The sequence below is a fragment of the Pongo abelii genome, chromosome 1 (genome assembly GCF_028885655.2).
Source record: "Pongo abelii isolate AG06213 chromosome 1, NHGRI_mPonAbe1-v2.0_pri, whole genome shotgun sequence".
Taxonomy (NCBI): domain Eukaryota; kingdom Metazoa; phylum Chordata; class Mammalia; order Primates; family Hominidae; genus Pongo; species Pongo abelii.
In genome coordinates, this window is record NC_071985.2 from 228,017,481 (window position 1) to 228,044,888 (window position 27,408).

General features: G+C 50.9%; 1 protein-coding gene and 1 long non-coding RNA gene across 5 annotated transcripts; one reads left to right on the plus strand and one right to left on the minus strand.

Moving 5' to 3' along the window:
- The first annotated feature begins 4,294 nt into the window (after positions 1-4,294).
- On the plus strand, positions 4,295-21,623 carry RPL22 (ribosomal protein L22). 4 transcript variants are annotated; one of them, XM_002811569.6, is made up of 4 exons: positions 4,295-4,540; positions 6,359-6,463; positions 14,447-14,571; positions 21,024-21,623. In XM_002811569.6, exons 1-4 carry the CDS (start codon positions 4,529-4,531, stop codon positions 21,166-21,168), a joined length of 387 nt encoding a protein of 128 aa, XP_002811615.1. In that variant the 5' UTR covers positions 4,295-4,528; the 3' UTR covers positions 21,169-21,623. The 4 variants fall into 4 exon arrangements, with proteins under 4 accessions (XP_002811615.1, XP_024109834.1, XP_024109825.1 ...); XM_024254066.3 differs by having other exon boundaries at positions 4,510-4,579; XM_024254057.3 differs by having other exon boundaries at positions 4,514-4,732.
- LOC129052212 (uncharacterized) lies at positions 21,328-27,355 on the minus strand. Its single transcript, XR_008517124.2, has 2 exons — positions 25,882-27,355; positions 21,328-24,822 (listed from the first exon to the last, which is right to left on the minus strand). It is a non-coding gene; the product is annotated as an uncharacterized LOC129052212 (long non-coding RNA).
- Positions 27,356-27,408: the final 53 nt, after the last annotated feature.

A 27,408-nucleotide genomic window follows, 5' to 3' on the forward strand; every position in this document is an offset into this window, starting at 1 on the left:
CGCCACCACGGCCGGCTAATTTTTTGTATTTTTAGTAGAGACAGGGTTTCACCATTCACAGGATGGTCTCGATCTCCTGACCTTGTGATCCGCCCACCTCGGCCTCCCAAAGTGCTGGGATTACAGGCGTGAGCCACCACGCCCGGTCCCTAGCCCTGGTTCTATTTGTGGAGCAAATCATAATGACAGTAGTAGCAATGGCTAATGTTTATGTGTTTATGGGCCAAGATTCTTCTTTTTTTTTTTTTGAGATGGAGTTTTGCTCTTGTTGCCCAGGCTGAAGTGCAATGCTGCCATCTCAGCTCACCACAACCTCCGCCTCCCAGGTTCAAGTGATTCTCCTGCCTCAGCCTCCCGAGTAGCTGGGATTACAGGCATGTGCCACCGCACCTGGCTAATTTTGTATTTTTAGGGGAGACAGGGTTTCTCCATGTTGGTCAGACTGGTCTCGAACTCCCGACCTCAGGTGACTTGCCTGCCTCTGCCTGCCAAAGTGCTGGGATTACAGGCGTGAGCCACCGCACCGGGCCTTTTTTTTTTTTTTTTTTTTGGTACAAGTGGAGGGAGGGTGGGGAGATATGGGCCAATATTCTATTCTAAGCTGTTTAACTTATATTAACTCATTTAATCTGGAGAACACTCTTAGAAAGTAGAAAATATTACCCCAGAAAGTGGTGGAGCTGGTATACAAAACCTGGTAGGTGCTTTGTTAAGGAATGATGCATTAGTTTCCCAGTAGGAGGTGAGTGCTTCGTTCATCCATTCATTCATGTCTGCATCTGTTCAACTAGTATTTATGGAGCATCTACCATGGGCACCTAGAAGGGAACACACCAGCCAAGTTTAGTCAAGTACACAAATTAACAAATAACGACAGGCTGCATTAAATGCTTGGAAGAAAATCATAAGGATGATAGGCCGGGTGCCGTGGCTCACACCTGTAATCCTAGCACTTTGGGAGGCTGAGGTGGGTGGATCACCTGAGGTCAGGAGTTCAAGACCAGCCTGGCCAACATGGTGAAAACCCATCTCTACTAAAAATACAAAAATTAGCCGGGCACGATGGATCATGCCTGTTATCCCAGCACTTTGGGAGGCAGAGGCGGGTGGATCATGAGGTCAGGAGTTCGAGACCAGCCTGGCCAGCATGGTGAAACCCTGTCTCTACTAAAAGTACAAAAAATTAGCCAGGCATGGTGGCACGCACCTGGAGTTCCAGCTACTCGGGAGGCTGAGTCAGGAAAATTGCTTGAACCTGGCAGGTGGAGGTTGCAGTGAGCCGAGATCGCGCCATTGCATTCCAGCCTGAGTGACAGAGTGAGACCTGTCTGAAAAAAAAAAAAAAAAAGAAAGAAAGAAAAATTAGCTGGGTGTAGTGGTGCATGCCTGTAATCCCAGCTACTCTTGCGAGGCTGAGGCAGGAGAATCGAGATGGCGCCACTGCACTCCTGCCTGGGTGACAGAGTGAGATTCCGCCTAAAAAATTAAATAAATAAATAAGGATGATGCGATGGAGGCAGTTGGGAGGGGCTCGAGCTGAGGACCACACTAGGTAACCATGAGCAGAGAAGGGGAACTGAGCTTGAGACCCCCAGAGGATAAGAAATTAAGAACAGCCAGGAAGGCTGGGCCCAGTGGCTCACACCCGTAATCCCAGCACTTTGGGAGGCCAGCGTGGGTGAATCTCTTGAGCCCAGGAGTTCAAGACCAGCTTGGGCAACATAGCAAGACTCCCCCCTCTATAAAAAATACTAAAACTTAGCTGGGCATGGTGGCTCGTGCTTGTAGTCCCAGCTACTTGAGAGGCTGAGGTGGAAGGATCGCTTGAGCCAGGAGGTTGAGGCTGCAGTGAGCTGTGACTGCACCTCTGCAGTCCCACCTGGGTGATAGAGTAAGACCCTGTCTCAAAAGAAAAACAAAAAAAGAAAAGCTGGGAAAAGTTCCAAACAGAGGCAAGAGCAAGTGCAAAGCCCTAGAAATGGGAAGACATTTAGAGACTAGCAGATCAATGTGGCTGCAGATGAAGGAGCTCAGGGTGGGGAGTGGGGCTGAACATGGGATGGGAGTGAGGATGGATGATGGGGGTGAGGCTGGAGAGGTGGGGGCGGGGCAGGGGGTGTGGGGTGAGGGATGAGGGTTTGAGTGTGGGGAGGTGGGGTTGAGGGTGAAGAGGTGAGAATGGGCTCATGAGGGTCAGGGTGGTCTACGGGACACTAGTCTAGAGATGCCAAGGATGCCACTGGCTGTACCTGTGGAGAGTCCAGGGAGGGGTAGAGGCTGCACACATTGGCCGGGGAGTCATATTTAAAGGGAAGGGCATGGGTCTTGTCTAAAGATCAAGTGTAGATAAGGATGGGAGGAGGCTGGGTGTGATGGCTCCCGCCTGTAATCCTAGCACTTTGGGAGGCTGAGGCAGGAAGATTGCTTTATCCCAGGAGTTCTAGATCAGCCTGGGCAACATAACCATAGTGAGACACCAACTCTCTACAACAGCAAAACAAAACAAAACAAAACAAAAAAAACATGCAGCTGGGCGTGGTGGTGCACACCTGTGGTTCTAGCTACTCAGGAGGCTGAGGTGGGAGGATTGCTGGAGCCTAGGATGTCAAGGCTTCAGTGAGCCGTATTCGCACCACTGCACTCCAGCCTGGGCAACAGAGTGAAAGCGTCTCAGAAAAAAAAAAAAAAAAGAAAGAAAGAAAAAGAAAAGAACAATAAAAGTCAACTGCTGAGAGAGAGGTTTAGAAAGAAGGGGCTGGCATTATGACTGAGGTGTGAAATAGTCTTTTGGGCCAGGTGCAGTGGTTTATGCCTGTAATCCCAGCAATTTGGGAGGCCAAGGTGGGAGGATCACTTGAGCCCAGGAGTTTGAGGCTGCAGTAAGCTATGATCACGCCACTGCACTCCAGCCTGGGTGACAGAGCAAGACTCTGTCTCTATTAAAAACAACAACAAGAAAGGGAAATAGTCCCTTGGGGGAGAGATTTAGGATTGTCAGTAGCCCTGAGGGCTCGCTTAGGGTCCGTTATCAGCCAGGGTCCAGTCAAAAGACAACACGCTATAGTTTTTAACTGAGAGAATTTAATATAAAGGATTGTTAACTAGGTATAAAGATGTGTTTAGGTAACTGATGGGGTATAATACTAACAGTAGCAACTGCAGGAAGTAGCTACCACTCGTAGGGTGGTATTATTAAAATGTAGATGCTTGAGGAGGGGCACCGGGAGGTGAAACTCAGACATCGGAGGAGAGGGTGCTGCTCCGCTAGGGCTGGTGTCTCTGAGAAGAAAATGAGACTGGTTCTGCAAATGTTGGAATAAGTGCAGACTGGATTCCACTGCTGCTTCCAGAATGTTCCAACTGCCACCTCCAGGATAAAGAAGCAAGAGTGGGTGACACCAGACAGGACGGGAGCAAGCAGGAAGCAAAGCCCCCTATTGATAGAGCCAAACCGGGATCAGCTGGAAAGCAGAAGTGTTTGCAGAGGCCCAGCATGAACATTGTAGAGTCAAGAACAGCAGCTGGCTTTGGAGGTTGGTCAACCGGCTTGAGGTCTGAGTTGAAATCTAGACCCATCAGCACAGTGTCTCTTTCAGTGATTGGACTTTTGCTAGGTGAGTACACTGAAGCCAGGTAAAGGGAGTGGAGAGTGTGTGTGCCACTGAGTGATTTACAATTCAGGATCCTGGAATATAATTTCATGAGGACGCAGGGGGTGAGTGGGTGCAAAGTAGCCCAGTTCAAGGGACCTGTGGGCCTGGGGATGAGGACGTTTGCTTCTCCACATGCGGTCCATGGACTCGCAGCATCAGCATTGTCTGAGAACTTGTGAGAAATGCAGAATTTCAGGCCACTGAGACCGCTGGAATTGGAATCTGCATTTTCCAGATCTCCTGGTGGTCCTCAACTACATATTGGTTTGGGATGGGAAATTAGAAGGCTTGGGCTGGGAAACTAGGGAGTGGTGATCAGCGAGGGGGCGGCTTGGCTGCAGCAAGAAGGACAGGCACTGGGAGACAGCCCCTGGGCATGAGCTTCCAAGCTGGAGCTTTTTGAGGAAGCCATAGTGGTCTGGCATTGGGACCTCTGAACGAAATTTCCCGGTGGCTAGAAGGAATTTCCCCACTTCCCCAAATTAGTAGATTCGATTCCCATCCCACTAGCTGGTAATTTACAGTATAGTGAATTTCCTTATTTCTTTTTTCTTCCCAAGACTTTCAAAAAGTAAAGCCAACCCCTTTATTTATCTTTGGGCTCGTCCAGTCTGGCTTCCCCCCTCCGATCGTTCGCAGTGGGACAGCCCGCCGGGCCTCCTTCCTTCCCCCGAAACCCTCCAGGCCTGGGAGAGGACGCGTTTTGCATTCAGGAAAACCAATCGCTCCCCTATCGTACATAACCAAGAGAAAAGGTGGCGGACGAGGGGCGTGGCAAAGCGATTAGTGCGGCCTGGACCCTCCGTGCCTTGCGCGCTGCGGGCTCTTTGCGTCTGCGTAGTTCGCTCACCTCCCTTTCTAACTCCGCTGCCGCCATGGCTCCTGTGGTTAGTATGGCTCCGCGTGAGGCCTCGGCACCAGAGGAGGCACGTGGGCCTCGCCGAGCCCGGCATCTACCCAGGCTCGCTGGGGACGGCGCCCTGCAGCGTCCTGCTGGGGTGGGCTGGCAGGTCGGCCGGAGCGGGCCAGAGCCCCTGCCGATTCCAGCACGTTGTAGGCGGAGGAGGCCGCGGCCCGAGGCTCGTGAGGGAGATCCGGGAGGTCTCGGAGGCCCGGGCTCGGGCTCGGGCTCGGGCCCCAGCTAGGGGCCAGCGGGGAGCTGGAGCCTGGAGACAGCGGTCTGGGCCGGCCACTGGTCCTCGGACCCCGGCCGGGGGCCTGATTACCTGGGTGGAGGGCTGGGAAGAAGAACGGGACCTGCTACCCTGGGGAGCCGCGCATTCGGAAGTCCATGGCCAAGACTCGGGGACGAATCCGCGGAAGGGCGGCTTGGTCGGCGTGCTTTCGGAGAGGAGGCCTGGGTTTGAGGAGCTTTTTAGCGTCCCCAGAGGAAATTAGTTTATCAGGGCGCACTGTACAGACCCAAACGGGTGTTACAGTGGTGTAGGGAGAAGGCTCTCATTGCATTCTCCTTTAGCTGTGCCGGGACTGGGCTGTGCGGCGCCCTCCTCCTTGGTTATTTGAGAAAGTTGTTTTTCCGTGTTCTTCGTCCCAAGATCCTACTTTTCCTCTTTTGTTGGGACTCCCTGGTTAACATTTCCGGTTCTTCTGCTCTTTCTGTCTGGTTGGGCTTTTAAATGCCTTTTGGTTTAAAATCTTGATGGAGAAGTATCAAGTCCATTGTGGGTAGGTCTCTTGATTGATTGTGTGTGTTCGGAATAGATCTTAAAGCATCCCTCTTAGATTGTTACTGGGAAGAGACGTTGTAAAAAATAAATCAGTGATTTTTGTAGTGGCCAAATGTTTGAAAAGTTGATCCAGTTAACACAAGTTTTAGATGAAGTTCTTTTAGACATAAAGGAAGGGAGGTAAGATGTGTTCTTGGAAAAGTCTGTTTAGTTCTGCAGAGCTTTTAAACGTGAAAGTACAGGTTGGTACGATGCACAAGTGCATTAATGGTGTCAAGTTTGTAGAGAGATAAGATTAACACAAGCTTCTTCGTAAGAGTGAAGAAACTGGAACCTTGTAGGATGTGCTTTGCCGGGTGATGCGTAGATTAAGCGAATCAAAATGTCAGAAGTTCTTGACGGTAGTGTTGCAATAAGATTCTAGGTTTTAGCCTTAACCTTGTCCAAGCTGGAGTGGACAGGCACCTAGAATACTTTGCAACTCCCTTCATGAGAAGGTGGATGAGACAGGATTAAGGGAGATGAGCTAAGACGGATCAGGACCCTACTCTGAACATGTAGGACAAGGATTGATTTCACATGAAAATTGTGGGTATGCAAGGCATTTTGTATGCCTGCACTCTAATTTTGGAAAAAAATAAAATAGTATTTTTTGAAATTGGGAATGTTAGGGCAAATAAAAGGAAATGTTCATTGTATTGTGGTTCATAAACTAAGAGACCTTCATGCTTGTAGAGATTGGGGAGACTGGAAAGTTTGAGTGAGTCAAGAGTGCTAGAATGATTTCCCCATCAAAAGGGCATGACCCCAGGCCCCAAGCTTGTAGAGCAGCATCTGCCCCATTATACCTCTGGCAGTCAGGCAATGATGCCTCTTGGTCCTCTGGCAAAGGGAGCACACTTCCATTAGTTTTGTATTTGTATGGACTTTTATACCTATGACGTTTCTGGTTCCGTTAATCTTGTTTTTCTGACTGATTGAATCTTCATCTCTGTTATCATTTGTGTATTTTCTTAGAAAAAGCTTGTGGCAAAGGGGGGCAAAAAAAAGAAGCAAGTTCTGAAGTTCACTCTTGATTGCACCCACCCTGTAGAAGATGGAATCATGGATGCTGCCAATTTTGTAAGTTATATCCTTATTGCCACTCGGGTGGTCACGAACATTTTGAGATACTGTTGAGAAAACCTACTGGGGTACATTTCTGTTTTCAGGCTTATAGGCAGCTTCACAGGTCTGGCTGTATCATTTCATCCTGGGAATGTGGGCAGATTACTTGTTTGTTTCCAAGTCTTGCTTCTTCTTGTGTGTGCAACAGTTGTGAGGAGTAAAAGGAGATGGGCTTAGAATAAGCAAGAAGGGCTCTAGTACAGAGGTGTTAGAGGACTATCTTGTTTTTCTCCTTTAGTTTCCACAAATGATTTTACTTAAAAGTTACCCAGAAACAGGCCACGCGCGGTGGCTCACGCCTATAATCCCAACACTTTGGGAGGCTGAGGCGGGCAGATCATGAGGTCAGGAGTTCGAGACCAGTCTGGCCAACATAGTGAAACCCCATCTCCACTAAAAATACAAAAAATTAGCTGGGTGTGGTGGTGTGCACCTGTAATCCCAGCTACTCGGGAGGCTGCAGTAGAAGAATCGCATGAACACGGGAGGCGGAGGTTGCAGTGAGCAGAGATCGCACCATTGCACTCCATCCTGGGAGATAGTGCGAGACTCTGTCTCAAAAAGAAAACAAAAAAAGTTACTGAGAAACAGACAAATTTCACTGGGTCCATGGCATCCCCCTTGCTGTTTGGTGTGTTTAAGCATAAGTGAGGGACCCTGATCCTGACTGTGGGCTGCCTCTGTCCTGGGTCTCACTGCTTTGATGTGGAGCTTTGGACAGGTGGCAGCAGTTCCCAAAGCTTTTCTATATTATGAAGCATCTGAGCTTTAGTGTTTAAAGTACCCTGCTTGCTGAATTGTAATTGGAGCTTTTTTTTTCTTCAGATCTTGCTCTGTGCTGATTTTTTGCCCCTGTATTTGGCCCATTCCCCAATATTCCTCTATCCTATTGCAATCTAGAAATAGTAAATAATCCTTCTGCCACATTTTGACTCAGCAGTTTGGTTTTGACATTTTATTCTTTTTCCTCTAATAGCCATGTTTGGGGGATTCAGACTTCGTATTTGTGTGCAGAAGTCTCCTAAATTTGCATTTGCTCTAAATTCTCCAGAAGGCTGAACTATTGCCAGGATCAGTATCATTACAACAAAAACAATTGTTAAACACAAAATAATTATGGTCACGAATTATCCAGAATGGAATTTAGGTAACCTCTTATAGTTTATTGCCTTTATGTAGATGCTGTTTGCATCTGTGTCCTTCAAGAAATCCCCTATTTCTTCAGTTCGTTCTCTATCCAGTGACTTCTGGCTTTTCTGTGGCCTTCTCTTTTTCAACTTCGGTGTCTTCCAGTTTGGTATTCACATGGTAGCCCTGTTCTGGCGTTATTCTCGCCTCCCTCCCTCTGAGCCATTCCCTCAGCCCACTCATCTGTTTGTGTGATTGTCTTTCCTTCTGGAAGCCTCCTTAGGATAGAAAACTTAGGTCATTTATGAATCTTGAGATGCAGAATTCAAGATCTCTGACCTAATCACTCTGTGCCTCATTTATGGTTAACGTATACTTTTTGTTTATTTTATTTTATTTATTTGTTTTTTGAGACCAAGTTTTGCTCTTGTTGCCCAGGCTGGAGTGCAATGGTGCAATCTCGGCTCACCACAATCTCTGTTTCCCTGGTTCAAGCCATTCTGGTGTCTCAGCCTCCCAAGTAGCTGGGATTACAGGCGCCTGCCACCACCCCTGGCTAATTTTTGTATTAGTATAGAGATGGGGTTTCTCCATGTTGGTCAGGCTGGTCTCGAACCCCTGACTTTAGGTGATCCACCCGCCTCGGCTTCCCAAAGTGCTGGGATTACAGGCATGAGCCACCGCGCCTGGCCATTTTATTTTATTTTTATTTATTTATTTTTGAGATGGAATCTCACTCTTTCGCCCAGGCTGGAGTGCAATGGTGTGATCTTGGCTCACTGCAACCTCCACCTCCCAGGTTTAAGTGATTCTCTTTCTCAGCCTCCCGAGTAGCTGGGATTACAGGCGTGCGCCACCATGCCCAGCTAATTTGTGTATTTTTGTGGTAGAGATGGCGCTTTGCCATGTTGGCCAGGTTGGTCTCGAACTCCTGATCTCAGGTGATTTGCCAGCCTCGGCCTCCCAAAGTACTGGGATTACAAGCATGAACAGCCGTGCCCAGCCAAATTTTTTTTTTTTTTTTTTTTGAGACGGAATCTTGCTCTTTGTCACCCAGGCTGGAGTGCAGTGGTGTGATCTCGGCTCACTGCAAGCTCCGCCTCCCATGTTCATGCCATTCTCCTGCCTCAGCCTCCCAAGTAGCTGGGACTACAGGTGTCTGTCACTATGCCCGGCTAATTTTTTGTATTTTTAGTAGAGACAGAGTTTCACCGTGTTAGCCAGGATGGTCTCAATCTCCTGCCTTTGTGATCCGCCTGCCTCGGACTCCCAAAGTGTTGGGATTACAGGTGTGAGCCACCGCGCCTGGCCCCAAATTTTTATTTATTTATTTATTTTGAGACGGAGTCTTGCTCTGTTGCCCAGGCTGGAATGCAGTGGCACTATCTTGGCTCACTGTAAGCTCCGCCTACCGTGTTCATGCCATTCTCCTGCCTCAGCCTCCCAAGTAGCTGGGACTACAGGCACCCGCCACCACACCTGGCTAATTTTCTGTATTTTTAGTAGAGACGGGGTTTCACCATGTTAGCCAGGATGGTCTCGATCTCCTGACCTCGTGATCTGCCCACCTCAGTCTCCCAAATTTTTATTTTTTGAGAAAGGGTCTGTTGTCCAGGCTGAAGGGCAGTAGCATGATCCTGGCTCACTGCAGCCTCAACCTCATAGGCCCAAGTGATCCTCCCACCTCAGCCTCTGGAATAGCTGGCACCACAGGCATGCACCACCATACCTAGCTAATTTTTAAATTTTTCTGTAGGGGAAGGGTCTTCCTAAGTTGCCCAGGCTCATCTTGAACTCCTGGGCTCAAGCGATCTTCCTGCCTTGGCTTCCCAAAGTGCCGGGATTACAGGTGTGAGCTACTGCACCCAGCCAGTTAACATATTTTGTATTGGAGTTTTTAAATGGAAAATTATAGGAATTTTGAGCTGAAAGGGACTTCGTGTCATTGCCATAGCAAGAAAACAACTAAAAAGGTCCTTTTTGGGCAAAGCTTTCTGAAGCACAAGGAGGTGAATGTCTTGCTGAGGCCCACACAGGAGTTTGCAGGGAATGTCTGAGGCTCCTGAGTGGCTGCTGCTTCTGCTGTACCACACATGGCCCTGGACCAGGTCTAGAATTGTTTCGGTCACTATGTTTTTGCTCTTTCTACTAGGTTGAAGGCTTATTTTCTGATAGTTCTGTGAACAGTGTTTTATACTCTTTAGATTCAGAAGTTGCTTTTAGCTTTGGTTGCATGTACCTTGTAAAAGTTTGTTTTATTTTTTTTTTTTTTTTTTTTTTTTTTTTTTTTTTTTTTTTTTTTAATTTCTGAAGTATTTATTGATCATTCTTGGGTGTTTCTCGGAGAGGGGGATATGGCAGGGTCATAGGATAATAGTGGAGAGAAGGTCAGGAGATAAACACATGAACAAAGGTCTCTGGTTTTCCTAGGCAGAGGACCCTGCGGCCTTCTGCAGTGTTTGTGCCCCTGAGTACTTGAGATTAGGGAGTGGTGATGACTCTTAAAGAGCATGCTGCCTTCAAGCATCTGTTTAACAAAGCACATCTTGCACCACCCTTAATCCATTTAACCCTGAGTTGACACAGCACATGTTTCAGAGAGCAGGGGGCTGGGGGAAAGGCCATAGATCAACAGCATCCCAAGGCAGAAGAATTTCTCCTAGTCAGAACAAGATGGAGTCTCCTATGCCCACCCCTTTCTACACAGACACAGCAACAATCTGATCTCTCCTTCCTTTCCCCACACTTCCTCCCCTTCTCTTCAACGAAACCGCCATCGTCCTCATGGCCCGCTCCCGATGGTCGCTGTCTCTTCGGAGCTGTTGGGTACACCTCCCAGACAGGGCAGCCGGGCAGAGGCGCTCCTCACCTCCCAGACAGGGCGGCTGGGCAGAGGCGCCCCTCGCTTCCCAGACGGGGCCGCCCGGGCAGAGGCGCTCCTCTCCTCCCAGACGGGGTGGCCGGGCAGAGGCGCTCCTCACTTCCCCGACGGGGCCGCCCGGGCAGAGGCGCTCCTCGCTTCCCAGACGGGGCCGCCCGGGCAGAGGCGCTCCTCAGTTCCTCCCAGACCGGGTGGCAGCCGGGCAGAGGCGCTCCTCACCTCCCAGACGGGGCGGCCGGGCAGAGGCGCTCCTCACTTCCCCGACGGGGCGGCCGAGCAGAGGCGCTCCTCACTTCCCAGAGGGGGCGGCCGAGCAGAGGCGCTCCTCACTTCCCAGAGGGGGCGGCCGGGCAGAGGCGCTCCTCACTTCCCAGACGGGGCGGCTGGGCAGAGACGCTCCTCACTTCCTCCCAGATGGGGTGGCGGCCAGGCAGAGGCGCTCCTCACCTCCCAGACAGGGCGGCCGGGCAGAGGCGCTCCTCACTTCCCAGACTGGGCGGCCGGGCAGAGGCGCTCCTCACCTCCCAGACGGGGCGACCAGGCAGAGGCGCTCCTCACTTCCCAGACGGTGTGGCGGCCGGGCAGAGGCGCTCCTCCCTTCCCAGATGTGGCAGCCAGGCAGAGGCGCTCCTCACTTCCTCCCAGACGGGGTGGCGGCCAGGCAGAGGCGCTCCTCACTTCCCAGAGGGGGCGGCCGGGCAGAGGTGCTCCTCACTTCCTCCCAGACGGGGTGGCAGCCGGGCAGAGGCACTCCTCACCTCCCAGACGGGGCGGCCGGGCAGAGGTGCTCCTCATCTCCCAGACGGGGCGGCCGGGCAGAGGTGCTCCTCATCTCCCAGACGGGGCAGCCGGGCAGAGGTGCTCCTCATTTCCTCCCAGACGGGGTGACGGCCGGGCAGAGGCACTCCTCACCTCCCAGACGGGGCGGCCGGGCAGAGGCGCTCCTCACCTCCCAGACGGAGTGGTCAGGCAGAGGCGCTCCTCACTTCCCATATGGGGTGGCGGCCGGGCAGAGGTGCTCCTCACTTCCTCCCAGACGGGGTGGCAGCCGGGCAGAGGCGCTCCTCACCTCCCAGACGGGGTGGCCGGGCAGAGGCGCTCCTCCCTTCCCAGACGGAGTGGCCAGGCAGAGGCGCTCCTCACCTCCCAGAGTGGGCGGCCGGGCAGAGGTGCTCCTCACTTCCTCCCAGACGGGGTGGCGGCCAGGCAGAGGCGCTCCTCACCTCCCAGACGGGGCGGCCGGGCAGAGGCACTCCTCACCTCCCAGAGTGGGCGGCCGGGCAGAGGCGCTCCTCACCTCCCAGAGTGGGCGGCCGGGCAGAGGCGCTCCTCACTTCCCAGAGTGGGCGGCCAGGCAGAGGCGCTCCTCACTTCCCAGAGTGGGCGGCCGGGCAGAGGCGCTCCTCACTTCCCAGAGTGGGCGGCCGGGCAGAGGCGCTCCTCACTTCCCAGAGTGGGCGGCCGGGCAGAGGCGCTCCTCACTTCCCAGAGTGGGCGGCCGGGCAGAGGCGCTCCTCACTTCCCATAGGGGGTGGCAGCCGGGCAGAGGCGCTCCTCACTTCCCAGATGGGGCAGCTGGGCAGAGGTGCTCCTCACTTCCTCCCAGACGGGGTGGCGGCCAGGCAGAGGCGCTCCTCACCTCCCAGACGGAGCGGCCGGGCAGAGGCACTCCTCACCTCCCAGACGGGGCGGCTGGGCAGAGGCGCTCCTCATCTCCCAGAAGGGGCGGCTGGGCAGAGGCGCTCCTCACTTCCCATATGGGGTGGCAGCCGGGCAGAGGCGCTCCTCACTTCCCAGACGGGGTGGCGGCCAGGCAGAGGCGCTCCTCACTTCCCAGATAGGGCAACAGGGCAGAGGCGCTCCTCACTTCCTCCCAGACGGGGCGGCCGGGCAGAGGTGCTCCTCATCTCCCAGACGGGGCAGCCGGGCAGAGGCGCTCCTCACTTCCTCCCAGACGGGGTGGCAGCCGGGCAGAGGCGCTCCTCACATCCCAGATGATGGGCGGCCGGGCAGAGGCGCTCCTCACTTCCCGGATAGGGCGGCCGGGCAGAGGGGCTCCTCACATCCCAGACGATGGGCGGCCAGGCAGAGACGCTCCTCACTTCCTAGACGGGGTGGCGGTGGGGCAGAGGCTGTAATCTTAGCACTTTAAGAGGCCAAGGCAGGAGGCTGGTAGGTGGAGGTTGCAGAGAGCCGAGATCACACCACTGCACTCCAGCCTGAGCACCATTGAGCATTGAGTTAGCGAGACTCCGTCTGCAATCCCAGCACCTCGGGAAGCCGAGGCAGGCAGATCACTCGAGGCCAGGAGCTGGAGACCAGCCCGGTCAACAAGGCGAAACCCCGTCTCCACCAAAAATACAAAAACCATTCAGGCGTGGCGGCGCGCGCCTGCAATCCCAGGCACTCGGCAGGCCAAGGCAGGAGAGTCACAGGAGCCCGAGGCAGGGAGGTTGCAGCAAGCCGAGATCCCGGCAGTACAGTCCAGCTTCGGCAACAGAGGGAGACTGAAAAAAGAAGGAGAGGGAGACCGAAAAAAAGAGGGGAGAGGGAGAGGGAGAGGGAGAGGGAGAGGGGGAGGGGGAGGGGGAGGGGGAGGGGGAGGGGGAGGGGGAGGGGGAGGGGGAGGGGGAGGGGGAGGGGGAGGGGGAGGGGGAGGGGGAGGGGGAGGGGGAGGGGGAGGGGGAGGGGGAGGGGGAGGGGGAGGGGGAAAGTTTGTTTTATTTATTTATTTTTTTGAGACAGGGTCTCTCTGTCCCCCAGGCTGGAGTGCAGTGGCGTGATCTCGGCTCACTGCAACCTCTGCCTCCTGGGCTCAAGCGATTCTCCTGTCTCAGCCTCCTGAGTAGCTGGGACTACAGGCACATGCCACCACACCCGGCTAATATTTGTATTTTTTGTAGAGAGAGGGTTTCGCCATGTTGCCTAGCCTGGTGTCAAATTCCTGAGCTCAGGAGATCCACCCACCTCAGCCTCTCAAAGTGCTGGGATTATAGGCGTATCTTGTAAAAGTTTGCCCTTGGGTTTCCTGTCTAGTGTTGCCCACTAAGCCTTTCATGGCGAGGCACAGTTGGCCTTGTGTCAAGTATGTTTATACTGGGAAGTAGTCAAGTATGTTTACACTGGGATGTCGTCTCATAGTATGTATGTAAATGGGATTTGTTACCATTTTTAAAAAAAGACTGAACATTTAAGAAACTGATATTAGGGCCAGGCATGGTGGCTCACACCTGTAATCCCCACGCTTTGGGAGGCCGAGGTGGGAGGATCACTTGAGCCCAGGAGTTTGAGACCAACCTGGACAACATAGAGAGACCCCTTCTCTTAAAAATGTTAAGCCAGGTGCAGTGGCTCACGCCTGTAATCCCAGCACTTTGGGAGGCAGAGGTGGATGAATCACCTGAAGTCGGGAGTTTGAGACCAGCATGACCAACGTGGAGAAACCCCGTCTCTACTAAAAATACAAAATTAGCTGGGCGTGGTGGCGAATGTCTGTAATCCCAGCTACTTGGGAGGCTGAGCAGGAGAATCACTTGAACCTGGGAGGCGGAGGTTGCAGTGAGCCGAGATCGCGCCATTGCACTCCAGCCTGGGCAACAAGAGCTAAACTCCATCTCAAAAAAAAAAAAAAATTATAAAATAAGCTGGTGCCAGGTGGGATGGCTCATGCCTGTAATCCTAGCACTTTGAGAGGCTGAGGTGGGAGGATCACTTGAGTCTGGGAGGTCGAGACTTGAGCCTGGGAGGTTGAGACTGCAGTGAGCTGTGATTGCGCTGGTGCACTCCTGCCTGGGCGACAGAGTGAGACTCTGTCTCCAAAACCAAAACAAAAAATGATACTAGTTCAGTGTTGGGAGACAAAAAAATAAAATATTCTGTTGAGACAGATGAACCTGTCACTTCATTGGTCAATTTAATGATTTCTACAGGAGCAGTTTTTGCAAGAAAGGATCAAAGTGAACGGAAAAGCTGGGAACCTTGGTGGAGGGGTGGTGACCATCGAAAGGAGCAAGAGCAAGATCACCGTGACATCCGAGGTGCCTTTCTCCAAAAGGTACGGGAGGGAAGTATGTGTGGCCTGCGTGCACCCAGTGCTCAGCCCGCCTTTTCCCTGCCTGGGAGTGGGGGCACCCGCAGAGTGATTGGTTTGCATCTGTTAATTTCTGGAACTATGCTCAGTGCAGGAGGCAGTGGATGAATGCTATTATGGTTGTTAACAATAGTCAACTTTTGGTGGTTTTAAAATTTTGTCTTTCACAGGCTAAAGTGTTTTACTTTTTTTTGAGCCGGCGTCTCACTCCATCGCCCAGGCTGTTGTGCAATGGCGCGACCTCGGCTCACTGCAACCTCCGCCTCCTGGGTTCAAGCAGTTGTCCTGCCTCAGCCTCCTGAGTAGCTGAGACTACAGGCTCCCGCCACCACGCCCGGATAATTTTTGTGTTTTTAGTAGAGACGGGGGTTTCACCATGTTGGCCAGGCTGCTCTCAAATTCCTCCCCTCAAGTGATCCACCCGCCTTGGCCTCCCAAAGTGCTGAGATTACAGGCCTGAGCCACCACGCCCGGCCAGGCTAAAGTATTTTAAACAGTAAGGTACTCAGATTTGCTTTCAAGACTGTTTTCTCAAAAATATTCTTGGCTGGGCACAGTGGCTTATGCTTGTAATCCCAGCACTTTGGGAGGGTGATACAGGAGTATTGCTTGAGCCCAGGAGTTTGAGACCAGCCTGGGCAACATAGTGAGACCTCCATCTCTACAAGAGTTCAAATTAGCTGGGCATGGTGACATGTACCTGTAGTCCAGCCACTTGGGGAGCTGAAGTGGGAGGATGGCTTGAGCCCCGCAGGTTAGGGTTATAATGAGCTGTGATTGTGCCACTGCAGGCCAGCCTGGGTGACAGAGTGAGACCCTATCTCAATTTAAAAAAAAAATTGCTTCCTATCTCTAGATCACAGTAAGAGCTTACCTTTCTTTCTTTTTTTTTTTTTTGAAACCGAATCTTGCTCTGTTGCCCAGGCTGGAGTGCAGTGGCGCCATCTTGGCCCACTGCAACCTCTGCCTCCCAGGTTCAAGCGATTCTCCTGCCTCAGCCTCCTGAGTTTTTGGAATTGCAGGCATATGCCACCACGCCCGGCTAATTTTTCGTATTTTTAGTAGAGACAGGGTTTTGCCATGTTGGCCAGGCTGGTCTCGAACTCTTAACTAGAGGTGATTCGCCTGCCTCAGCCTCCCAAAGTACAAGGATTATAGGCATGAGCCACTGCTCCTGGCCCACACCCGGCTAATTCTTGTATTTCTTTCTTTTTTTTTTTTTTTTTTTTTGAGACAGAGTCTTGCTCTATCGCCCAGGCTGGAGTGCAGTGGTGAGATCTCGGCTCACTGCAAGCTCCGCCTCCCAGGTTCACGCCATTCTCCTGCCTCAGCCTCCCGAGTAGCTGGGACTACAGGCGCCTGCCACTGCGCCCAGCTAATTTTTTTTTTTTGTATTTTTAGTAGAGACGGGGTTTCACTGTGTTAGCCAGGATGGTCTCGATCTCCTGACCTCGTGATCCGCCCGCCTTGTCCTCCCAAAGTGCTGGGATTACAGGCGTGAGCCACTGCGCCCGGCCTCTTTTTTTTTTTTTTTTGAGACGGAGTCTCTGTCGCCCAGGCTGGAGTGCAGTGGCGCGATCTTGGCTCACTGCAACCTCTGGCTCCCAGGTTCAAGCGATTCTCCTGCCTCAGCCTCCCGAGTAGCTGGGATTACAGGCGCCTGCCACCACGCCTGGCTAATTTTTTTTGTTTTTTAGTAGAGATAGGGTTTCACCATGTTGGCCAGGCTGGTCTCGATCTCCTGACCTCGTAATCCACCCGCTTTGGCCTCCCAAAGTGCTGGGATTACAGGTGTGAGCTACCGCGCCTGGCCTAATTATTGTATTTTTAGTAGATACGGGGTTTCACTGTGTTGGCCAGACTGGTCTTGAACTCCTGACCTCAGGTGATCCACCTGCCTTGGCCTCCCAAAAGTGCTGGGATTACAAACGTGAACCACTGTGTCTGGCCAAGAGCTTTCCTTTTGAATTCCAGTTGTTTCCCTTGTAAGTGCTACTTTGGCACTGAACAAGGAATCTGAAGACCTCAGTTTAGACCGAGTCCACTCTAGTTAATTCCTGGGGGCCATTTTCTTTCATTTCAAAATGGAGACATTAATTTGCTAGTTCCCTCCTATGTTATGTGTTGGTTTTTGAGGATGAGGTTAAAATACTTTACCAGTTGCTGAAGAATTGGATATGCATATATACTCAGCTCCTAGCCTGGGGCTGCGGCCTGTTAGGAGCTTTTAATCATACTAAATCCCAGCACTTTGGGAGGCCGAGGTCAGAGGATCACCTGAGGTCAGGAGTTCGAGACCAGCCTGACCAACATGAAGAAACCCCGTCTCTACTAAAAATACAAAATTAGCTGGGTGTGGTGGTGCATGCCTGTAATCCCAGCTACTCGGGAGGCTGAGGCAGGAGAATTGCTTGAACCAGGGAGGCGGAGGTTGCGGTGAGCCAAGATCGCACCATTGCACTCCAGCCTGGGCAACAAGAGCGAAACTCTGTCTCAAAAAAAACCAAAAAAACAACAACATACTAAATCAAGTGGTGGGAAATTTTAAGGTATGTTAGTACAAATTGGTTGTAGTTAATGCTTTTATGTTCAGCTATGTCAGTGAAGAAAAGACTTTGGAACTTAAGTGAAGTCCTCACAGTCTGCCTGGGAAGCAGTGAGAGTGGGGCTTCTGGGGGGTACAAAGCCTCCGGCCTGCTGGGCTGCAGCAGAACCCCTGGGGAAGTTCTGCTGCCTTTCTGTGGCCTGTTCACCAGGGTGAGGATGTCTCCTGGCATGCGTCACTTTCGTTTTCACAGATTTTCTGTTCTTTATCCAGTGGAGAAGGGAAGGTGCCTTAATCATCTATTACAGCTTTCCTTTCTTGATGATAATAGTTTATTTTCCTGAAAGGTTCAAGGTGTCCCGAATCTAGAACTTTTTCTGTCTCTGAATTTGTACAGGGCTTTTATTTATTTATTTTTTTTGAAAAGGAGTTTTGATCTTGTTGTCTAGGCTGGAGTGCAGTGGCACGATTTTAGCTCACTGAAACCTCTGCCTCCCGGGTTCAAGCAATTCTCCTGCCTCAGCCTCCTGAGTAGCTGGGATTACGGGCGCCTGCCACCATGTCCGGTTAATTTTTTGTATTTTTAGTAGAGAGGGGGATTTCATCATGTTGGCCAGGCTGGTCTGGAACTCCTGACCTCAGGTGATCCACCCGCCTCGGCCTCCCAAAGTGCTGGGATTACAGACATGAGGCACCCTGCCTGGCCTGTACAGGGTTTTTTTTTTTTTTTTTTTTTTTTTAAAACCTGATTTTTTTCCCCAGTGTACTATTAAGGATTTTTTTTTTCCTTTTTTTTAGATAGGCTCTTACTCTGCCACCAAGGCTGGAGAGCAGTGGGGTGATCATAGCTCACTCTAGCCTCCATCTCCTGGCTCAAACAGTCCTGCCTCAGCCTCCCAAGTAGCTGGGACTACACGAGTGCCCCACCATGCCCGGCTATGTCAGGGAAAATTTCAACCACCTGAAATTTTGAATTAATCTCATCTGAATACAATATGGTGGAAATAATTGACAAAAGTGTACTTTTTAGATGGAATGACCAAATTGATTTATCTTTGCGTAGCAAAAAGTGGACAGTTAAATTGAGATCTTCACACTTTGTGGCGATTGCTTTGTTGGTGTGGTGATTGCTTTGTTGGTGTGGAGATTGCTTTGTTGGTGTGGAGATTGCTTTGTTGGTGTGGAGATTGCTTTGTTGGTGTGGAGCACTGTCACAGTGCTCCTTTTTTGGAGATGGTGAGTCTGTTGGTTCATGACATTTGGGTCCTGTTAATATGCCAGGGATCCAGGCTGGGCGTGGTGGCTCACACCTGTAATCCCAGCACTTTGGGAGGCCCAGATGGGTGGATGACCTGAGGTCGGGAGTTCCAGACCAGCCTGACCAACATGGAGAAACCCCATCTCTACTAAAAATACAAAATTAGCTGGGCGTGGTGGCACATGCCTGTAATCCCAGCTATTTGGGAGGCTGAGGCAGGAGAATCGCTTGAACCCGGGAGACGGAGGTTGAGGTGAGCCGGAGATCGTGCCATTGCACTCCAGCCTGGGCAACAAGAGCGAAACTCTGTCTCAAAAAAAAAAAAAAAAAAAAAAAAAGCCAGGGATCTCTCTGAGCATCTCATGTAATCCTTGCTATGGTCTGAAGAGATGGTTAGTAGCAGGGGTCGCCTTTCACTGTGGGAGAAACAGCTTGGTCAGATTAATTGGCTCTGCTGTGGGTTTGTGTGTTGTGAAATTCCTCTTTATGGCTTGGGAAGATTCGGAATAGCCTCAGGGCCACGTAAGCAAGCTGGTGAGAGAGTGCCAAGATTGTGGTGCACTTCATCTTTTTTTTTTTTTTTTTTAATTAAAAAAAAAATGTTGTGTAGAGACAGGGTCTTGCTATGTTGCCCAGGCTGGTCTCGAACTCCTAGATTCAAGGGATCCTCTCACCTTGGCCTCACGAAGTGTTGGGATTACAGGCGTGAGCCACCGTGCCCAGCCCTTAGGTCATCTTTATGTAGTTAGGGTGTTGGGCACAAAAGCCAGTTTTTGCTTTTCCATAAAGAATGAGTGTTTTGGCTGGTCACAGTGGCTCACACCTATAATCCCAGCGCTTTGGGAGGCTGAGGCGGGCAGACACTTGAGGCCAGGAGTTCGAGACCAGACTGGCCAATATGGCAAAACGCCCATCTCTACTGAAATTACAAAAATTAGCTGGACATGGTGTTATACACCTGTAATCCCAGGTACTTGGGAGACTGAGGCACGAGAATTGCTTGAATCCTGGAGGCAGAGGTTGCAGTGAGCCTGGGCCACAGAACGAGATTCTGTCTCAAAAAAAAAAAAAAAAAAAAAAAAAGAGTTTTCTAATGATCACCCTGTTGTGGTGAGTGTTTAGCTCTCACCTGGCTAAAGCAGCAGTTGGGCAGGCTGACTGAAAGGCCTTGTGCTCTCTGGGCATGAGCGCAGTGGCAGGGTGGCATTCTGTCCCTGTGTGTTGGGTGGTGAGCAGGAGCGAGTGTGTGCGCACCCCTAAGAAGCCGTTCTCATCATCCAGACAACCTCAAAAGGGGGTTTGACTCCGTGAGGTGATGTGTGCGCAGTGCTTACAGCTCTTTGGAAACCCACTATTTTCTGCATAAAAGGTATTGAGGTTGTGTACTTAACTGTAAAATTTCTATCATGTTATCTTTTTCCAGTGGTCACTAAAAACCATGTTATAGGTGTTTGCTGCATTTTCATGGACAACTGGTACATCTACTTATCTACTTATCTGCTCTTGGTTTTTTTTTTTTTTTGAGATGGAGTCTTGCTCTGTGGCCCAGGCTGGAGTGCAATGGCGCCATCTCAGCTCACTGCAGCCTCTGCCTCCCGGGTTCAAGAGATTCTCTTGCCTCAGCCTCCTGACTAGCTGGGACTACAGGTGCCCACCACCATGTCTGGCTAATTTTTTTTTTTTGAGACGGAGTCTCGCTGTGTCACCCAGGCTGGAGTGCTGGAGTACAGTGGCGCTATCTCAGCTCACTGCAAGCTCTGCCTCCCGGGTTCACGCCATTCTCCTGCCTCAGCCTCTCTGAGTAGCTGGGATTACAGGCGCCTGCCACCACGCCCGGCTAATTTTTTATATTTTTAGTAGAGGTGGGGTTTCACCGTGGTCTCGATCTTCTGACCTCGTGATCCGCCCACCTCAGCCTCCCAAAGTGCTGGGATTACAAGCGTGAGCCACTGCGCCCAGCCAAAGTTTTTGTATTTTTAGTAGAGACAGGGTTGCATCGTGTTAGCCAGGATGGTCTCCATTTCCTGACCTCATGATCCGCCTGCCTCAGCCCCCCAAAATGCTGGGATTACAGGTGTGAGCCAGTGCCCCTGGCCTGGTTTTTTTTCTCTTTTTTTTTTTGGAGGCAGTCTCGCTCTGTCACCCAGGCTGGAATGCAGTGGTACAATCTCAGCTCACTGCATCCTCCGCCTCCTGGATTCAAGGGATCCTTGTGCCTCAGCCTCCCGAGTAGCTGGGATTACAGGCGTGCACCACCATGCCCAGCTAATTTTTTTATTTTTAGTAGAGATGGGGTTTCACCATGTTGTTCACGCTGGTCTCGAACTCCTGACCTCAAGTGATCTGCCTGCCTTGGCCTCCCAAAGCGCTGGGATTACAGGCCTGAGCCACCATGCCCAGTCTATTCTAATTGTTACTGCCAGTGTCGATGGTACGTGGCTGATGACTCTGAGAGCCTTGGCTGGGTGTATTTGCCTTATCTTTGCCATTTTTGAGGCTTGGGAAAACACCTTGAATTGTAATGATTTTGAGTGCTGGGTTTTATAAAAGTTAAAATGTTTTAGAATGCAAGCACCAACTGTCTAGTGGAGTTCTTGTGTCCTTTCTCTGCAGGTATTTGAAATATCTCACCAAAAAATATTTGAAGAAGAATAATCTACGTGACTGGTTGCGCGTAGTTGCTAACAGCAAAGAGAGTTACGAATTACGTTACTTCCAGATTAACCAGGACGAAGAAGAGGAGGAAGATGAGGATTAAATTTCATTTATCTGGAAAATTTTGTATGAGTTCTTGAATAAAACTTGGGAACCAAAATGGTGGTTTATCCTTGTATCTCTGCAGTGTGGATTGAACAGAAAATTGGAAATCAGTCAAAGGGCTTCCCTTGGTTCACCACTCACTTATTTGTAACTTGACTTCTTTTTTTTTTCTGCTTAAAAATTTCAATTCTCGTGGTAATACCAGAGTAGAAGGAGAGGGTGACTTTACGGAACTGACAGCCATTGGGGAGGCAGATGCGGGTGTGGAGGTGTGGGCTGAAGGTAGTGACTGTTTGATTTTAAAAAGTGTGACTGTCAGTTGTATCTGTTGCTTTTCTCAATGATTCAGGGATACAAGTGGGTTTCTCTCTTTCATTAAAAGAAAATGTGACATCTTTCTAAGATTCTCTGTGGGAAAATGACAGTGTCAATAAAATGCGGGTTTCTGGGCCATTCGTCTTACTTTCATTTTTTGATTACAAATTTCTCTTGACGCACACAATTATGTCTGCTAATCTTCTTCTTCCTAGAGAGAGAGACTGTGCTCCTTCAGTGTTGCTGCCATAAAGGGGTTTGGGGAATCAATTGTAAAAGTCCCAGATTCTAAATTAACTAAATGTGTACAGAAATGAACGTGTAAGTAATGTTTCTACAAGTCTTTGCAACAAACTGTCACTTTGGTCTCCAGCAGAGGGAGCTGTAGGAATAGTGCTTCCAGATGTGGTCTCCCATGTGGGGCCCAGCGATGGGGGCCCCTGATGCCAAGCGCTCTGGAGGCTCTGGTAAAGGGGGGGACACGAAGGAGGAGTGACTGGGAAGCCTCCCATGCCAAGGAGATGGAAGGTGCCCTGGAAATAGCTGCCCCATGCCACTTAGGCCGTGACTGGATTTAATGTCAGTGGCGTGCCGCAGTGCAGAGGCTAGACAACTGAAAGGGGCTACCGAGGCTGGGAAAAAAGATGCAATTGTCGCTGTGAGTGACTTTGAAAGACTCTGGTGCCTTGTGGTGCCCTTCTGAAATTCGAACAGTAATGCAAAAGTGTCTGCTTTAGAATTTACGGTGTCTAAAATTCATATTTTTAAAAGAGCTTGCCTACAGATGGTTTCCATACTTGAAATTGTGCCCTGCGAGTTGCATAGCTGGAAGTTCAATGCTCAGTCCTACCTTGGCTCCCATTAAACATTTGGTGTTCTGTGGATTGAGTTGAACGTGTTGAGGCTTTGCAATTTCACTTTTGTTAAAGGCTCTGGCATTTTTCCATTTCTATGCAAATTTCTTTGAAGCAGAATTGCTTGCATATTTCTTCTCTGCCGTCACAGAAAGCAGAGTTTCTTTCAAACTTCATTGAGGCATCAGTTGCTCTTTGGCGATGTCCCTTAACCATGATTATTAACTAAGTTTGTGGCTTGAGTTTACAAATTTTACTTGTTGCTTTGATGTTCCCATGTAGTAAGTCATTTTTAGTTTGGTTGTGAAAAAACCCTGGGCTGAAGTTAGCATTTAAGTTAAAAGAAAAAAAGAAACTAGTCCCAGATTTGAAAACTTGTAATAAAATTGAAACTCACTGGTTTTCTATGTCTTTTTAAACTCTTGTAATCGAGTTTTGATCACATTTTCTATTAAAGTGGCTAACACCTGGCTACTATTACTGTGCAAGGCTTTGTTTTTTTAAAGGACTGGCATGTTAAGAAAAGCTTTGTCCTCACAAATTAGTTGCTGCACCAACAGTTACGTTGGTCTTTATTAGGCTTAGAAGAAAAGATGTCCTTTATTTCCACTTTTCTTCCCTTAGTTGTGCTGTTTTGCCACGGTGAGATTCAGGAGTTGGCTGTCACTAAACTCTGTGTAGAATTTCTCCAGATCCAGAGCCTGGGGAACAATTTTGCCAGCAAACGCCGTTTTCTGATGGGGAATAGGTAGTGTGAACTTGAATTCCATCACAGCCATGACACCAGCTGTGCCCAAAGCACACTGTAGACCAGTTTCCTTTGTTTTGACTCACACCTCACTTGCCCGATCGAAAATAGTTGAGGCACGGGCTGACTGGGGTCGTGGAGAGTTTCAAGCTGTGATTTAAGTTCATAAGAGTCCCGAAACAGGAGGTCGGTCTCGTCTCAGCCAATGCCAGTTACACAAACACCCTCACGCCCTTCCCTTGAGTGTGCTGGTGCAGCTGAGGAAATGAGGTTTGTTGATGTCACTAAGTGCTACGAACTAGTCACTTCTAAAGGCTTCATGTTTTCCCTCCAAAAGCCTCTGATCCCCCTTTTCCCATGGCACTTTCAGTGGTGAAGTGTTTGGGTTTTGAGTACTGTTGTCCTCATACCTTTTCGGGAACAGCCAGGTGTTGAAATACGTGGGTCCTAACTTTGCTCATGAATGGTGTGTAGCACAGAGGTGGTCAGAAACACGGGGAAAGTGAGGAAGTTGGATAATACCAAGTGTCTTAAGACAGTTGATACCTGGGGCTATCTAGATCTCAGCCTTTTTAGGGGACACTTGATTTCCTGGAGGGTGATAAGGACCCCGGTGATGGGGAATAATGGTCCGGCTGTTGAAGTCACTGATGTCAGGGGAGCCTGGAATTTGGTGTTGACACCTGATTTCACTTTCCATTTGTACATGGGACTCAGACCCTTAAACTTGTCAAGTGTTGTAAGCCAAGACCTCCCACGGGGGAGGGGGACCTAGGATGTGTGACAGTTACAGATCTGGCAGTTCCAGGGGACAGACCATCTCCCCAGTAACCCTTGGAGAGAATACTGGGGTGATGAGTCAGAAGCCGCAGGGTAGGGGCACCACGGCGTTGAGAGATGGGCCAGGCCCCCGAAGGAGAGCCTGGGTTGGCACTTGCCAGGCTGTTCGCCGAGTCGTGGTGATGGGCCTATATTTAGTGGAATAAACTGTAGGGTTGATTCTCTTTGAGGGAGAAGAGGGTAGAAGCGAGGCTTGGTATGGGGATTTGCCATCCCTGCAAGGAGGTAGCCCTCCACCTACAGGAAGCAGGTGGGGACCGCCTGTTAAACGGTGCCATCATAGTGCTTATCTCTAGGAACAGGAAACTGAATTTCTAATCCAGCCATTTTCTTGTCTTTGGGATGGATTTGAGAATAACACATTCTTTTTTTTCCCCCAGGCTATTTTGGGCCCAGCTAAAACAGTCTGTAAAGGCTGTGCTGACCAGCGGAGTGAGTTAGCTGCCACCATAGCTAGAACCCAGAGAACACCCATAAAACGTTCTCAGGCTTACACAAGGATTTTCTCAGGTTCAGGGCCATGGCCCAGGACTGCCTTTTTGAGAAGCTCCTTCCTTCCCTGCAACCCCAACTGATTTGAATTCAGGTGGTGCAGGGTCCACACTTTCGGAAAAAGCCTTCAAGTGCAACAAAAGTCTTGGTGCAGCAGGTGGGCGCTGAGCCTTCATTGCAGAGGACACTGCGGTCCTGAGTGACGCCGTGTCACCCCTGCTGAGGAGGAGGTGTGGGGCAGAGTTTTGATCTCTGTGACTGGCTGCGAGGTGGTGTATGTACAAGCACTTCATTGCCCTTGAGAAGCCGGCGGTGCCAGGTGGCCACAGTGTGGATATGCACTGTTGAACGAAATGGCCTCAGGCAGGGGTTGGGGGTTCCTGGATGAGGAGTTCATGTAGCCCTGGAATGGAAATTGAGTATGGTATGTGCAGAAGATGATGAGCTTTTTCAACTCTGTTCTTGGAAAAAGTTTTTTTTTTCTATTTTTGAGACAGTCTCGCTCTGTCACCCAGGCTGGAGTGCAGTGGCGCAATCTTGGCTCACTGCAACGTCTGTCTCCTGGGTTGAAGCAAATCTCCTGCCTCACTCGCCCGAGGAGCTGGGCTTACAGGTGCCCACCACCATGCCCAGCTAATTTTTGTATTTTTAGTAGAGATGGGGTTTCTCCATGTTGGCCAGGTTGGTCTTGAACTCCTGACCTCAGGTGATCCGTCATCTGCCCACCTCGGCATCCCAAAGTGCTGGGATTACAAGAGTGAGCCACTGCACCCAGCCGAAAAAAGTTTTTTCCTTGATGCTTTTGTAACCGGTATATTAAAAAATATTTTGATTTTGGAATTGTCACTGAGGTGAAATTATGAGCTCTATGATCAGCAAACATGAGAATCTTGTCTCCTAAAACAGTAACCTTAATGATAGGCTTGTTCTCGCAACTGCAGAGTTTACCGAATGTTCACTGTTTCAGGGATTGCTTTTAACATCATGCATTTTTGATCCATTGTCATTAAAATGCCCATTTAATAGTTTAACAATAATAAGGGCTCTCCTTTAAAAATGACTGGAGAGCCGGGCATGGTGGCTCACGCCTGTAATCCCAGCACTTTGGGAGGCCGAGGCAGGCGGATCACGAGGTCAGGAGATCGAGATCATCCTGGCCAACAGGGTGAAACTCTGTCTCTACCAAAATACAAAAAATTAGCCAGGCGTGGTGGTGCGCGCCTGTAGTCCCAGCTGCTACTGGGGAGGCTGAGGCAGGGGAATCGCTTGAACCCGGGAGGCGGAGATTTGCAGTGAGCTGAGATTGCGCCACTGCACTCCAGCCTGACGACAGACACCATCTCACCCCCCCGCCTTTAAAAAAAAACAACCCCAAAACCTGGAGATTTGTAGTAAAAAATCCATTTGTTTCTAGCATTCCAGTTTTTGTTTCATTTTGCTTTTGGACATTAAATAATATTACCTAGTTGCAGTCATCGGGAAGAACAGGACGGGGAGAGGATTATGACTGATGAACATCTCGGCTCTAATTTGTTGCCAGATTAAGCAGTTAGACCTGTTCTTTCTTGAACGATATCTTGACTTTCAGCCTCGCCTTGGGAATTGGAGCCAAGGTTAATGATGGGCGCGGCTTTCTGGTGATGAGAAATATTGTAAATCAGAGTTTTTCTACTGAAGGGCAGGGGACCTTTGAAAGGGATTAGAGAGGTGTTGGGGGGCTGGTAACTGAGGGGTGGGCATGTCAGCTTAGGGCTTTCCTCCCTGTTGGTCACCATTCATGGAGGCAGTTGGGTCTGGAAAGAACGAGGAAGAGGCAGGTTTGGTTCATGCCTCGGTGATCTGGGGCTCCCCCTGGCTAGCTGCTCTGTGGGGAAACACGGCCTTGGGAGGGAAGGCCCTTTGGTTTCCTGGCCTGCTTCCCTGAAGAGGGTTCCTTTCCCCTTGCAGGCGGCCAGCACTGGGCTGACCCGGCGTCTCTATCTACAGCGTAGTTAAAGCGGATCTGGGCGTTGGAGGGGTTCCCAACACCCCAGTCTTTGGTTCCAGAAGGCTGGACCGACCTCTCCTTGCCCAGGGATGAATGTAGAGGGTCTTTTGTTTGGGGTTTGCTGGCAATAAAATTGAACGGGAAGAAGGGAAACTGCTGCCGATCCTGCGTGTCTCAGGTGGGTTCCCTCAGTGCCCCTGCGAGGCAGTGAGAGGGGGCCCTCCCTTCACCGGCCTTCTGGGGTTAGAGAGCTGGCGGTCGGCCAGCCCCTGAAACTTTTGCTTTCTTAAGGTAGCTTTAAGACTTGCCGCCGCGGAGACTGGAGGCGCTCATTTAAAATTCCAGTCTTGCTCCCGAGGGCTTTGGCCTCCATCTTCACCTTTAACGACCGAGGGCTGGTGGCGGCGGCTCCTTCCTGCTCTGCGACAGGTGTCGCTTCTGAGCGGGAGTTTTGGGCACAGACATCGCAGATCCGCACCACCCTTAGGGGTCTGCATGGGTTTCAGCTGCACCCAGCCTGGAGGGGCTTTTTGGAAGCGGGCACGTGGGCGGTGGGAGCCGGGAAGCAGGTGAGGGGAGCCCGCCTGCGCGGATTTTTCTGCAGTAATCAGACCCACAGTCTCCAGAGCGTCTTTTCCCCAACTGTGGAACACATTTTTCTTCTAATCCTCTTTGGAGAGGGGGTTAGGAACGTGCTGAGGCCGGAGCCGGGTGCGGGGTGGGTCCTGGCGCCTGTGAACCGAGTCGGGGAGCCGGCCGCGCGCTGCCCTGAAGACCCCGCCTCCGCGCCCTTGGGGGGCTCGGGGCCCAGCGCCTTCGCAGGCTAGCGGCGGCGGCTGGCTCTGCCCAGGGTGCGCGGGGGCGGTGTTTCCTCGCCTACCCCTGCGCCCGGGCTCGCCAAGCCCCGGCTGCCCGCTCGGCCGTCGGGTCCGCGGGCGCGCGGACGCCTCGACGGCTCCCCCTGCCGGGGCGCCCCCCGGTCCCCACCCTCACCCGGCGGCT

What these genes read in the sequence shown, in the direction of transcription:
- RPL22 (XM_024254057.3), top strand. Translation starts at nt 4,529, where the DNA reads ATGGCTCCTGTGGTTAGTATGGCTCCGCGTGAGGCCTCGGCACCAGAG. An exon ending in TCATGGATGCTGCCAATTTT is followed by an intron (nt 6,464 to 14,446) that starts GTAAGTTATATC and finishes TGATTTCTACAG; the next exon opens with GAGCAGTTTTTGCAAGAAAG. An exon ending in GAGGTGCCTTTCTCCAAAAG is followed by an intron (nt 14,572 to 21,023) that starts GTACGGGAGGGA and finishes CTTTCTCTGCAG; the next exon opens with GTATTTGAAATATCTCACCA.